The sequence below is a fragment of the Saccostrea cucullata genome, unplaced genomic scaffold, assembly GCF_032062105.1.
Source record: "Saccostrea cucullata isolate Sc308-1 unplaced genomic scaffold, CSIRO_AGI_Scuc_v1 ctg16969, whole genome shotgun sequence".
Lineage (NCBI taxonomy): Eukaryota > Metazoa > Mollusca > Bivalvia > Ostreida > Ostreidae > Saccostrea > Saccostrea cuccullata.
Window position 1 is genome coordinate 1 of NW_026921567.1, and position 15,000 is coordinate 15,000.

Sequence of the window (15,000 nt, forward strand, 5' to 3'; positions counted from 1 at the left end):
CATCAGAAGAATCACTTTCCTAGTCTACTGTAGGGTAAGTCTCAAAATGATTGTTTTCACTGTGATCAAACTTGAAGTAATTTGTGTTAAATTTCAGTACAGATTTTGTTTGAAAGGACTGCAATTTGTTTATTTTATACATAATATTAGCTTGTATTTTAATTTCTCTTTTAGAGAAGTTCACCAAAATATTTCACATATCGTGCCAAGTTTGATGTAAGTATAGCACTGCATGATAATAAAATGAGTAATTCACTTTAAAAAGATGGTTGTAAATAAGAAATAGAAGCAAAGTTTTATATGCCTGTATACCTCTAATTTTTATCAAAACTCTACAGAGAATTGTAAAAAATTATTGTTTAATAATATTTAGTTTGGTGAGGACAGGATTTACCGACATTTAGAGCCAGCCCTGGCCTTCCAGCTGGAGATCAACAGACTGAGGAACTTTGACCTGGAGGCCATTCAGACCAACAACTACAAGATGCATCTATACCTGGGAAAAGCTAAGGTAGAATTTAACTTGGTTGTGATTAAAGGGAGAGAACTCTTATTGTATTTGTAATTCAGATTAAAAAAAGCCTAGTAGACCTCATTTGTAAACAATTCAAGTGTTTTGAAAATTAATGAATAAATATACAGTACCGACCGGACACAACCTAACAGAAAGCGAACCCGGAGCGGACCCCGGGTTCGCTCTCTGGGTCTGCTCCGGGTTCGCTCGGGGTCCGCTAGGGCTGACCCCGAGCGAACCCGGAGCGGACCCCAAGCGAACCCGTAGCGGACCCAGAGCAAACCCGAGGCGGACCCAGAGAGCGAACCCCAAATTCAGTAGCGGTCCCAGCGAGCGAACGCAGGTTCGGTATTTCTTTACGGAGCTGTCAATCAGGATTAGCGATTAACCAATCAGCGTGTCAACCAATCAAAATAGCATATTGATCTGTCGATTGGGATATAAGATCGAACGTGTTGATTTAATTTGATTTTAATCCAAACACTACATACAAGCAAACCGTTTTAATGTGCTGTGTAAATCTATTATGATGATTATGATGATTAAAATACGATTTGATATTATTTATTTTAATTCTCCGGGTTGTATTTCATATTTATATATTTACTTCCTTTATTTTATTAAAGCAATTATTTGTTAATAATTATTAATTTGTTTTAATTTTCCGCGTAGAATTATACATGAAAATTTACGTTTTTATTTCCTTTAGTTTTTTATACCAGTATTGAAAGTCCATTTGATAAATAAATTGGGTAAATACATCAGTCAATGCATGAAAATGGAAATTAATTGATATTACATTTAGTATTCTATACTGACAAAAAGAGGAGAAAAGAAATAGTTGGTCTTCGACAATTATTGTAAAATTTCGTTTTCTCAAGATACTTACAGTTCAGGAATATTAACTAGCTCAATATTTAAATAAAAATAGATACAGGAAACATAGAGACGAGAGAGAGAGAGAGAGAGAGATCATCACTATAAACTCTCATTATTAGACTTGATTTTAATAATAAAGCCTGATGACTTACTCAAATTTTTATGAGCCGTCCTCCCAAGATTGTACTCAAATTGTTTTCTATAAACCTGCTGAAGCTATTTTTTTTAAGTATACATGTACAGGAAGATAATATAAAAGCACTAAGAATAACCAACAGTTTTCGGGACGCTCTGTCACTTCCGCGGGACAAAGAAAAAAAATTAAAAAGTCATAAGATCGAAGGAAAAAGAGAAACCAAAAACAACTAGCACTATAAACACTATATATTTACTTAGTTACCTGTTAAATTGGAAATATATATAAACACTATTTAAGAGTCATTCTCTGTAAGAATCAAAGGATTCAGAAAAAAGTTGGAAATGGTACATCACAGATTTGGCTGATTTTTTGCATGCAATGTAGAAACACCATGTATAGAACATTTTTGGGGTTAATTTTTTATTTTGAGTCCCGGTTGCCATGGTAACCAAAACCACCATTTTGAGGCCAAAAATACAGAGCAACCTACTGAAAGTATACATGATCTTCATCATAAATTCCTATGTTCTATATATTATTTACAGATTTAACTGTTGCTTACTCTGATAGACTATTTTTTGGAGTAACTACCACAACTGATGAAATTATTCAATAGTAGGTCAGGAAAGAGTTGTTTTTCAGTGAAAAGTGTGAATTTTTGAAATTTTAACAAATTTGAAAAAATGCCATTTTTTGGCATTTTCTAAGCATAGTAGCAAGAAAACGCGGGCAATCCATAACAAACAACTACCATCACTGAAAAGTTCATTCCTTACTCAACAAAATATAAAATTTCTAGAGAGGTATTATTTCTTAAATTAAAATAAAATGAAAACGAAAATGGTTGCTATGGGGAATTTGGATTAATTTGTAGGTTCATCATTTGGCTCCTTTTTTGTACACTATAGCTTTAAAAAAAATTAAAAGTAAAACAAATCACATTAATAAACCTCGTCATTTTAATATACTTTGATAAAAAATGTAATTTCATAAATTAAAGAAAAATTATGTGTTACTATAGCAACGAAATTCAGGAAAAATCACTATAACTATTGACGTTATCACTATGCAGAATCTGTGGCCTCAGTGCATGATTTAATTTATTCATTTAAATAGATAACACTTATTATATTTGTTATTTCACCTTTGTACATTTGAAAAAAATATTTTTAAAAATTCAATTGTCTAAATTCATAATGCCATGGTAACTAGACAGTTTTCAGTCTTCCTTTTTGTTTTTGTTCACAATTTACTGACAAGTTAACAACAAAAAATATAATAGCTTTATTTATGATTATTTTCTTTTTCATTAAAATAAATTGAATATAATTGTATTTCACTAAATATCAAAATAAAATAGTAATTCATATTTTAAAAAAAAAAAATGGTTGCTATGGCAGCCAATAATTCAGGAAAATCCTATTCATTGATATTTTTAATATACAAAATCCACTTCCTTATTGCACGATTATATGTCTTCTTCAATAAAATAAGTCACATTAACCTTCTCATTTCACTAACATGAAAATAGAAATTCATAATTTTAAAAAACCCAGTTGCTATGGTAACCAAATAATTCAGGATGATCCAAATATTTATTGATTTACCAGTATACAAAACCCATAGCACTGTCACAAATGTTTGATTATATTTACCGGGACAAAAACAGATGAATTCAAACTTAAACTGATCACATACAATGTACTGTATATATATCTCAACTACTGCAGCAGGATTTGTTTCCATTGAAACAATAAGTACCAATATAAAATCATGACCGATCTTTTTGAAGCAACTTGCTTTACTTATTGAAACATATACACAGTTTACTTAGTTTGAGTAGGACAAGCACATAGTTAAGAGTGCCCCCCCCCCCCCCCACTTCCTCGATTCAACTTGATTGTTTTGCTGTTGTTGAATTGATCTTTTGCTGTTCCTTTAGTAAGGAATTATTATACCACCTCTACAAAGGAGAGGGGGGTATACTGATTTACTTTTGCGTGTCTGTCTGTCAGTCTGTCCTGTCTGACCCAGGCTAGCTGCCTGTGCAGCTGTAGTTAACAAATTTTTGGTGTCGGTTTTCTCAGCAACTATTCATTGAAGATGCTTGAAATTTTAGCACAGTATTTTCTACGGCATACCATATATATTGGGTACCATTGAAGTGTAAATCTGGTGTCAACTTCTTTTTTATGCGTGTGTCTGTCCATACCATACATAACAAATTTTTGTTGCAGTTTTCCCAGAAACTACGCATTGCAGATGCTTGAAATTTTAGCACACTCTTTGCTAAGGCATGCCATATGGTAGGATCCATAATTTTTGTTCAAATCCAGGGACTGTAGCAACAGGGGGCCTGCCCCCCCCCCCCACTTTTTTCCCCGAGCATTACCTTTACTATAGGAAATGTTCATTGAAGGGATAGTTGCCCCCCCCCCCCCCCATCCCCACTTTTTGACCATAGTATAGTGATATCAAAGAATTATGGAAAAAAATTGGAATTGAAAGTAACTTGGCTTTGAAAAGTTTGCCACTAACACCCCCCCCCCCCCTCCCTTCCCAAAATCTTGTTGAAACGATGAATTTTGACATCTCTTCCATATTATACTTTCCCCCTGAAAGAATATAGCATGTCCCTCAAATTTTGCCAAAACAATATGCTAGGGGAATAAATTATTTTTTATGTGGCTCATTTTCCATTTTTCTTTCCATCATTTACAATCTAGCTCAAGCACAAAGAAACTGTTGAAGAGAAAAATGTCAATCATCCACATTAAGAATGACAATCAAAATTCAATATGTAATTTAAAGATATTATGATTGTGTTCTTCCTCATTTAAGCACAGGGGTTAAAATAAGTATTAGAGAAAGTGCAATTAGATGGAAAGCATATAATACAGACCACCGCTGCTCTTATTTAGGTCCAAAAAATTGTCTGTCGGGGCTATGCTACTGAGAGTGAACTCCCTATTTATAAGCTTTTGAAATTCTATAAACAGAGAACCTCATTTTGACTCAAAGTGAGTGTGATATTACCTTAAGTATACATCGATATTTATATAGAAAAAAATATAATTATCTGAAATAGTTTTTTTTTTGTTAAAGTAAGGAAGGGGGGGGGGGTCAATAAAATGTTACCGACCACTCCAATCTAAAACTATTTGGAAAGCTTCTTTTAAAGAATAATTTCTAGAACATAGAGTCCATAAATGGAATACTGAGAAGTCCTCATAAAATATGTCAAAATCAAATATTATACATTTATTGCATGATAGTGAGGGAAATATGAAAACTTATTCAGCCAAGAAAAATCATATTCCTCGAGGGTATCGCCCGAGGGGAAAATGATATTTCTTAGCTGAATAAGTCTTCATGTTTCCCGAACATTCATGCAATGAATTGTTTATTATACGGAAACAAGCAAAACCTATGAAATAAACATAAACTTTCAAATTCGGCACCGCTCTCAAATTCACTTTCATTGTTGTCAGATAACGCGTTGTGTAGAATATTTATAATGAGGTATAATAAAATATTTTTCTTTCTCGGCTATAATTTGGGCACATAAATCCACGGGCACTGGAAGTTAATGTAAATATATATAATGCTGTATGTGCATGTACATGTATAAAAAAAAACCTTTTTCTATTCATGCACATTTATATTTTAATTACATTAACTTCCAGTGCCCGTGCATAAATCTATGATTTCAACAACATTTTACATGGCCCTAGTGACGCGGAGTATACAAAGCAAAACAGGGACAGGGAACCAGACTACAGTAAAGTGTATTCATTGTATTATAAATTTGGCTTCAGTTTAACTGTGACAGCGTTTTGCTATGACAAAAAATCTTAATAATTATATAATTTATTTTCTCTTTGCTGCAATAAAAAACTCTGTTAGGAAATGAATTTCTAAGTTCTAATCTTTCAATTTTATGCAATAAGTTCCTAAATGAAAGGACACATGTCACCCATGATCATCCCCATTCACAATAAAAATTTGCATCAATAAATTTCAGACCTGCACAAACTGAAATCTAAAAGAAAATTGCTATTTTTTCACGTATTCAGTTTAGCGATGTGATTTCATAAGGTCAACCTTTAAAATAAAAAAAATAAATTTATCAAAAAAAAAAAAAAAAAAAAAAAAAAAAATTCTAAAAAAAAAAAAATGATGAAATACCTTGCATGACAATAACTTTTTAGCACCCCCCCCTCCTTTTTTTCAAGCACACAATTAGAAAGCTGTTATGAGGTATTTAGCTTTTGTCATATACAGAATTAATTTATTTTCATTTGTTTAATATATAAATTTTTTATCAACAGATAGTTAATATAATTTTCATCCACATCTGATTTTAAGAAGAATGATAATATGCCTAGACTATAAATTATTGATATAAGATATAATTTATTAGATTCATGTCATTATTTATGTTTTGGGTACTTTAATGTTTTTTTTTTTTTTACTATACATAGTATGTCGTACCCTATTATTAATAATCTCATACAAAAATGTGCAACTGCCAGGTTTTAATAAATGTGTGCGTGGTAAATATTTCATTGGTACTTGCCTAGTGATCTTCTTATTGCCAGGTACCTTAATTTCTACATCACAACCTTATCAATGTTATCATTGGCGGATCCAGAAGGGGGGTCGGGGGTCCGGGGGTAATAACCTTATTATCCCACTCTTAGCTCTGAAGTCCATTTTTAATGATGTTACTTTGTTTTAAACATTTTTTAAATGATGCAGCACTTGTCACAAAGGCAGGAATTTCATAAGGTGCAATCCATTTTCAAGTTTAATTATCAACTCTATCTGTCTATACACACACACATATACTGTATATCTCTCAGACACAGTAGAGCCTGAGCAAACATTTAACAGTTTAACTATGGGAATAGTAAATACTTCACAAGTTGGATTAAAAACCCTGAAAATATCCAAAACAGACAGGATTTTCTCCTCCAAGTCGTTTTCTGCTGTGTACTTTCACTTTCATTTTCATCGATTTAAGCAAAAGATTTCCGAAAGGGGAAATAACTCGTGCCAAAAATGTGTGTAAATTTAGATATTTTTACAAAGTTTACAATCAATTTATTTTCTTAAAATAAATAATACCTCTCCAGTTTTTTGATATGTTCTTAATAAATGTTTAAGGTAAAATTCAGAGCATCAGAATATTCCACTAGTGCCTGCGTTTTTTGTGTACATAGTTGTGTTCAACCCCCCTTTTTCAAAGCAATTTTATACATAATTTGGCAATTTATGGCAGGTCCAAATATTTTTTTCAACTTCTTGTATAAAAAATACAAATAACAAATTATTTCAAAGAAATAAAAATAATAATAATCACCATAATTAATTAAATGCACTTAAATGGGAAGAAATATCATTTTAGGTATTTTCCACCCATGTGCAAAAACAGGTAACCTGGTTGCCATGGAAACAAGACGAATTGATCACTTTCAATATTATTTTTGAAAATCAGGCTTATAATGTAATTATTTCACCGGGTTTCAACAAAATCCGTGAGATTCAATTTCCAGCCCATTTTGATGCTTACAGAGAATGACTCTTAAGAAAGAAATCCGGACCGCTATGAAATAAGTCTGGTTTATCGGGGTATACTCAAGTGAAGTGCGATTTACATAATGGAACGAATTAATTACGCTAATTGATCACAACATTTAGTAAATCGTACATTGTTTCATTCTCTCAAAAATGCGCAACTATACTTGACAAAGAATAATCAGATAAAAATAATATAGAAGGGATATTTTAACATATGAATTATGATCTATTATACATTTTAAAATGTTTTAGGACTAATTATTGGGAAAAAAATAATTAATAAAGGCGTAAGGAATACATAGTTATGTGGGCTGTTCGAGAGTTGGTATCGCAAAATAACTGTAGAGTTACACTTAATTGAAAGAATAATCTTGTTAAGTATCATCAGGCATTGGGTCTAATTCACGTTCATATTTTTTACGAACTTTTAGTGTGAAACTACAATAATAATAAATGAAATGTAAATATACCAGATGTACAAAAGGTTACATGTAATTTATACATGTAGATGCGATATCATAATTCAGGTGTTAAGCAAACATTTAAACTGAGATTTAGCAAAACGTAAGGAATAACAAATGTTTTTTAACTATATAAGCATGAATTCTAAAGGTATTTAGTTAGTCAGTTTCACTTGTACACCATTCGATACTGAAAATCAATTTAACACTCTTTTTTGTTTTTTCGTTATAACTTAAGAAAAATAAATGCCTTATAACCCGCTGTTAAATTAGTTTGAATTTCTCGGGATCGAGAAATCAAGAAAATCAATTATTCATGTACATGTAAATCTATGTCGAATGTACAGTTGAATTTAAGAAAAAATATCAATGTTCTCCATTATATAACTGTTTACATGTTCAGTGTACATGCCCGCATCGTCGCATAAACAACAATGATCGATCAGCAATACCATTACTGTATTGGAATATACAAGGGGCGGGGCTTACTGGCGGTGAGATTAAAGCGGGATCCGCTTCACGCATCAGTGCGTAAAGCGGTCCCAGGAAGCGAACGCCGGGTTCGCTATAGCGGACCCAGAGCTGACCCCGAGCGAACGCGGAGCGAACCCGGAGCGCACCCAAAGCGCACCCGGAGCGGTCCTAAAATTTCTGAAAGCGAACCCGAAGCGGACTCCGAGCGAACCCGGGAAGCGAACCCGGGGTCCGCTCCGGGTTCGCTCTGGTGTTAGGTTGTGTCCGGTCGGTACTGTATGTCTTATCTTATTGAAATCATATTATTTTTATTAAAGTTTGTTGCTCTACATAAATTTGTGGGAAATTGAAGTTGATTGAAAAATTTCATTATGTTGCAGACTCCGAACAAAGTTGATTGTATATCCAACAGTCCAATAAAAGGGACCTAACTCTGTGAAACTTACATTATAAACTGATTTGTTTATTGTATAACAGGTGGCAGCAGGACAGGAAGTGACGGATTACAGATTCTTTGTGAGGGTCATCATCAGGCACTCCGACCTCGTCACCAAGGTAAATACAGACAATGAATCGGCACAAAAATTTTTCTTCTCAAAAGGAAAAATAAATATGTTTTGATGCAAAAACAGTTACAACTGAAGATATTGTCTGATTTATACCATCCCAAACAAAAACTTTTCTTAACAAATCATGCCAAAATCACATACAAACCATACCAAACTCACAAATTCATGATTTTGAACTATGATTTAGACATGATCCATTAAATGGATCATACTGAAATCATAGATGACAAATAAGGAAGTATGATCCTGACGTGATTTGTTTCTGGGGAATGAGTCTGCTATGATTTTCTTGCGATTCTGACATGTGCCATTAACTTAGAAAACAAAGGAACATGAGTTTGAAATGATTCGTTAACTTTAACTGCTAAAAGTTTGTGATTTTGATATGGTTTCTTAACTTAGTCTTTAAACTCCATACGAGTTACACATGATCTGTTAACTTCTCTTTTGAGAACCATGAGTTTTATATGATTTGTTAACTTTGTCAGAATTGGTTGTATGATCCTGAAATGGTTTGTTAACTTTGTCATCTATGATAGGTGAAAATGCAAGCTTTAAATTCACTTTAACTTGGAGAATCAAACAACATGCATACATTAATAAAAGTCTTATTTAAAAGAAAACAGGAAAATTAAGTTTTAATAATTAAAATGCACACAGCATGTACAGGTATAGTAACAAAGACTATATTTTTTTTAAGTTGAATGAAATGACAAACAAATTTAATACAATAATTCATATTTAAATTAGCACACATGTATTCTGTTTAAATAACGCAGCCAGGTTTTATTAAAACTCTTTCTCTTCATGTAATATTTGTGATCCACTCCCAATCTAACTTTGAAGCATTAGATTAGGATTGGATCACTGGTCAGTTTCAGAGTCGTAGTAACCTTGTTATGCAATTCTCCTGCTGGGCAGCACGCTGTAGTACAGTGGTTTGTAGCTGATCTAGGTCAGAATTTGAATTCTGATAAACATGATGTGCGCGTTTTCTTGTTGCCGATTTAAAAGAAAAGCCTTTGCATCATATAAGCAATAAAAATAAGTGCTGGACTATTAACTCTATACTCGGTGAGTATAATTCATTAATTTTATTGTTGACCTTTTTTAATTTCTAGTTTATACCAGCAAGTGCATGATAATATGTTTTTTTTGTAAATGTGTAGAAGAGACATAGCAAAGCTTTACATGGATTTGAGTTGAAAACAATTTAAGCATCAAATTGACCTCGTTGATTCAAATATTTGTTGTACATGTACATGTTAATCGTTATATAAAATGTTTATTTATAAAAATGAAATTCTTTTGCAGCTACAGACATTTCCATCTTCATGATTAACATCTGAGTTGCATTCAAATTAACAAATTCAAAAGACCCGCCTTTGGTGAAGACAAAATTTGTGTACGTAAATAATATTACATTTCAACAATAGTATTCTTTTGGTGATTAATCTAATTCTTTTCACTAATGCAATGGGGAAAGTATTGAATATTTCATATTTTCATGATCTAAAGATAATGATATGTTGATCGATAAATAAATACCACTTTCTCTACGTTTCTTTTTAGGGTGCTTACGTACACATATAAAGAGCTTATATCAGAGGATAGACTACTTCATTGAGAGCCCTCTCAGTGTTTGTGATTCTGAAAAAAAGATCCACCACTCTGCTGATTCTGTAGTGAACAGATGTTGTAATTATATGCTTTTGCATAATCATAAATAAGCAGTGATATCAGTGAGTTCCGGATTATTCTTTAAGAAGAATGGATTTCTGTGATTCTGTTCTTATAAAATTCAGTGAATAGTTTGGATAATGTTTTATATTTAAATCGTCATCTTATTAAGGAAGATCATTTGTTGGGATTATATTTATATGACGTCATGGTTCATGTGACATATGTGTATAATATTTTTCTTAATTTTTGGTAACTGAAATTATTTCTCAAATATTAAAGAGAACTTTATTGCAAATATCAAAGTGTTTAGTAAAATTGTATAAGAAGTAGAATTTTCCTATGACTTGTTCAATTTAACAGATCATACCAGGATCATGATTTTGATACGAGTTGTTAGCTACAACAGATCATACCAGGATCATGGTTTTAATACGAGTTGTTAGCTACAACAGATCATACCAGGATCATGGTTTTAATACGAGTTGTGAGCTACAACAGATCATACCAGGATCATGGTTTTAATATGAGTTGTTAGCTACAACAGATCATTCCAGGATCATGGTTTTAATACGAGTTGTTAGCTCTACAACAGATCATACCAGGATCATGGTTTTCGTGCTGGTTGTTTAGTTTAACAGATCATCTCAGAACCATGATCCATTAGCTCATTTGCATGTGAAATTTTCCTATACCGAAATCATATCAAAACCATGATTTACACATGAGTTGTTAGCATGATCCGATAGGCTGTTTTTTCTGTTTGGGATCATGTGTATATGCATTTTTGCACTTCTTTATTTTCCTCCCCTAAATTCTAAATTCTACTAGATTCAAAAATCCAATCAAGCAAAGTATTTCTTATCAAAGTTGTCCAATTTATGTGTGTATGTGCTCTATTTTAAACAAACACAAGCCTTAAGTAACACTGAACTGACAAGTTTCTAATGCTTTTAATTTATTTCGTTAGGAGGCATCTTTTGAGTACCTACAAAATGAAGCAGAGAGAACCCCCCTGGAGGCTTTGGATTCATTAGAAGTGGCGTTCTCACATCCACTGGTGAGTTAGGGTTGATAAAGTCCAGTAAATTCAATTATTTCCATTGATTTAAATTTTATTGGTATGCAGAAAAAGTATTGGTTCATGGGGATTAAATTCTGTGGTTAATGTAAACAAATATGGTACTGGAGTTTGTAAGTTTCAATTTAATTTTCTGGAGGACACAATATTTAAAGAAAATCTTTGTACCTTGAAAAACAAAAATTACCCCCAACCCACCCCCACAAGAATTAGTAATTTCACAGTATTTCAAAATTTATCAAAGTGATGTTTTCAGTTTGTATCAGAATTAACACTCATGATACTAAATAGATCTTGTGTTATAATTTCAGTCCAAGAAGACTGACTGTAACCACATATTCCTGAACTTTGCACCAACTCTGACCATTCCAGAACCAGGCAAGGTAAATTCAACATTACCATATAATATACTCATGTTTGAATATAAATACCACTCATTTTCTTACCATTTCTGGTTATTACCATTGTGAATCTACCATAACTCTGTGTTTACTTATATCTCGACAGCTGGAGGAGACAGTCAGAGCTATGGTGATGAGGTACGGCAGCCGTCTCATGAAGATGAGAGTTCTTAACGCTGAGCTCAAATTCACAATCAAGTAAGTCTACTTCTTAACTCTCAAACTTCTTATGAGACAAATAGTTTTGGTTGTAAACACATGTACAATGGATATTTAGCTCTAAAGACAAAAATTCTGGAAAAGCTTTTAACATACAACAAATATTTTGGAATGTTTTAGGTTTGCATCCAGTGACACAAGCATTCCTATTCGTCTGTTTTTGACCAATGAGAGTGGATATTACTTGGACATGAGCATGTATAGGGAGGTCACAGATCCTAACATGGGACAAGTATGTCTTTCAGTTTATCAGTCTGTTTTTACTTGCACTTTAATGACATTTTCTGCATGTTCAGTTAATTTGTGCCAAGCTGAATCATGTAAAAAAAAATCTGAGAAGAGTTGGGGTATGTAGATAAATGTGCAGTTAGTGGGTTGGGGAAGTTAAGGGCAATATATTGTTTTTAGTATTCTTTGCCTGCCAAATACATTTTCCACATTTATAATTTGTATTGATAATTTATTTGAACAATGTCAAAAAATGCAACATACATACAAACTGTTTAGTTCAAGACTTCATATCAGGTCAAGGTCATATTTTCAGAGTAAATAAGGGGTTTTATTTTACAAGAGTTTGACATCATTTTGGAATTGTATTTTATGAGCATTTGAGGTTTCTTGATACAGTCAAAACTGCCATAGCGACCCACTTTATTAAGCGACTCACTGTCACATGTGACTGTAAAAATTCCCCCCAAAGCGTTTCCCTATGTAATCTACCTGTATTAAACAACCACCTGTCTAGCGCGACCAACGACCGTGATTTTCCTAAACATTTTTAATAATTTCAAGCAATTTTACCTGAATTTAACGACTACATAATTTCCGATTCTTACTTTCAAATTCAGTCGAGCATGCATCGTTTTTGGTTCAAAACAACTACAGACATGCTTTTATTTCATTTAATAATTATATAATGCAAGTTTTACGAAGAAAAGAACATTTAAAAATGAACATTTTTACTTACGCTTTGATATTTATTGAATAAACATTAAAATGTAAAACATAAACATCACGTTTTTCTAGCCAGTTATCGGGTGCCATTTTGGAAAAAGACGTTAGAGGTCGATCCCGATATTATTTCATGCTATGAGGATAAATAGATTTTCAGCTATAAAACCTGCCTGTTTAACTTTAATTAACAAGTAGCTAAACCATAGATGTTTATTTAAGTGCATTGTGTCACCTATGGGTATGTAAACACAAGCTAGCTTGCACCCACACCATGTGTTAATTGAAGTGATTTAAATACCGGTCACAAACACAGGCAATTAGACACGATAATTCAGTAATGGAATAAAATTTCAGTCAGAAAAATAATTAAATTTGATACCAAATGCATAACAAAATTATGATACCGTTTTTATTCTTGGTAATATGTAAAACAACAAAGTTATATACTTGGCTATCATGTAAAAAAAAACCCAACTATATTATTAGGGGGAAAAAACCTTTGCAGCTTTTTTATACTGTTTGAAAAAAAATATTAATATTTTCAGATGTTCACAATATTTTCCAATATTCAAATGACTCATGTGCGGATCAAAAATTTTTTATTTCTTAACAGGACAAATGTAAAAGCATTTTAAAGTTGAGCAGTACCTTTTAAAAAGTGGAAATAAACATAAGGTGTTATAAAATACATTCAACATACATTTGAACACTGCGGAAAATAGGCAACCTGTATTAAGAGACCACCTGTCATATGTGACCTTTTTTCCTTTCTCCGTTGGAAGGTCTCTTAATACAAGTTTGACTGTATTTTATCCTGGTTTAGATTTAGGCCTTTTTATCAAACTCTTGGGTACATTTTCCAGGTGATGTTTGAGGCCTATGGAACAAAACAAGGGGCCCTTCACGGTCTACTGATTAGCACCCCCTACCCCACAAAGGACCACCTACAGCTGAAGAGATTCCAGGCCCAGTCAAGCGGAACAACTTATGTCTATGATTTTCCAGGAATGTTCACTCAGGTATCACAACATGGCTATAAAATAAGATAAAACACCTACTGAGAAAGCAACATTATGACAACAATTATCAAGGAAATTGAAATCCTCAAGAAAAATTTTTATACAGACAATGTTATATAATGGTTACTTTTGGAACAAGAAAATTAAGTCCCAATGTTATCAATTTTTATTTTTTTTCAATCAAAAATACCTGCTTCCATTTATCTAATTTTTTCAGCATATTTCATAATTAAAAGTTAAAAAACAATAGAAAGGTGATTAGTAACAGAAGTTTAGCTGTTGTAGGATGACTGTTTTGAATCATGTCTCTCTCTTTCAGGCCTTACAGAAGTTTTGTTGTTCTGTATTTCAGGCCTTACAGAAGTTTTGTTGTTTTGACTTTGTTGTTCTGTATTTCAGGCCTTACAGAAGTTTTGTTGCTTTGACTTTGTTGTTCTGTATTTCAGGCCTTACAGAAGTTTTGTTGTTTTGACTTTGTTGTTCTGTATTTCAGGCCTTACAGAAGTTTTGTTGTTTTGACTTTGTTGTTCTGTATTTCAGGCCTTACAGAAGTTTTGTTGTTTTGACTTTGTTGTTCTGTATTTCAGGCCTTACAGAAGTTTTGTTGTTTTGACTTTGTTGTTCTGTATTTCAGGCCTTACAGAAGTTTTGTTGTTTTAACTTTGTTGTTCTGTATTTCAGGCCTTACAGAAATTTTGTTGTTTTGACTTTGTTGTTCTGTATTTCAGGCCTTACAGAAGTTTTGTTGTTTTAACTTTGTTGTTCTGTATTTCAGGCCTTACAGAAACTTTGTTGTTTTGACTTTGTTGTTCTGTATTTCAGGCCTTACAGAAGTTTTGTTGTTCTGTATTTCAGGCCTTACAGAAGTTTTGTTGTTCTGTATTTCAGGCCTTACAGAAGTTTTGTTGTTTTGACTTTGTTGTTCTGTATTTCAGGCCTTACAGAAGTTTTGTTGTTTTGACTTTGTTGTTCTGTATTTCAGGCCTTACAGAAGTTTTGTTGTTTTGACTTTGTTGTTCTGTATTTC

General features: G+C 32.6%; 1 protein-coding gene and 1 long non-coding RNA gene across 2 annotated transcripts in view; both read left to right on the plus strand.

Annotated features, from left to right (window-relative positions):
- Window positions 1–6: 6 nt before the first annotated feature.
- The window catches only part of LOC134260360 (acetyl-CoA carboxylase-like), a gene marked incomplete at its 3' end in the record, with an annotated part of 16,239 nt that continues 1,245 nt past the window's right edge, over window positions 7–15,000 (plus strand). The window contains exons 1-9 of the mRNA XM_062742933.1: window positions 7–34; window positions 175–216; window positions 374–511; window positions 8,528–8,605; window positions 11,270–11,359; window positions 11,692–11,763; window positions 11,888–11,979; window positions 12,121–12,232; window positions 13,818–13,973. Coding sequence (XP_062598917.1) covers window positions 485–511; window positions 8,528–8,605; window positions 11,270–11,359; window positions 11,692–11,763; window positions 11,888–11,979; window positions 12,121–12,232; window positions 13,818–13,973 — 627 coding nt within the window. The remainder of the gene's footprint in view (window positions 35–174; window positions 217–373; window positions 512–8,527; window positions 8,606–11,269; window positions 11,360–11,691; window positions 11,764–11,887; window positions 11,980–12,120; window positions 12,233–13,817; window positions 13,974–15,000) is intronic.
- LOC134260361 (uncharacterized) lies at window positions 8,882–10,274 on the plus strand. Its single transcript, XR_009990530.1, has 3 exons — window positions 8,882–9,693; window positions 9,934–10,024; window positions 10,192–10,274. It is a non-coding gene; the product is annotated as an uncharacterized LOC134260361 (long non-coding RNA).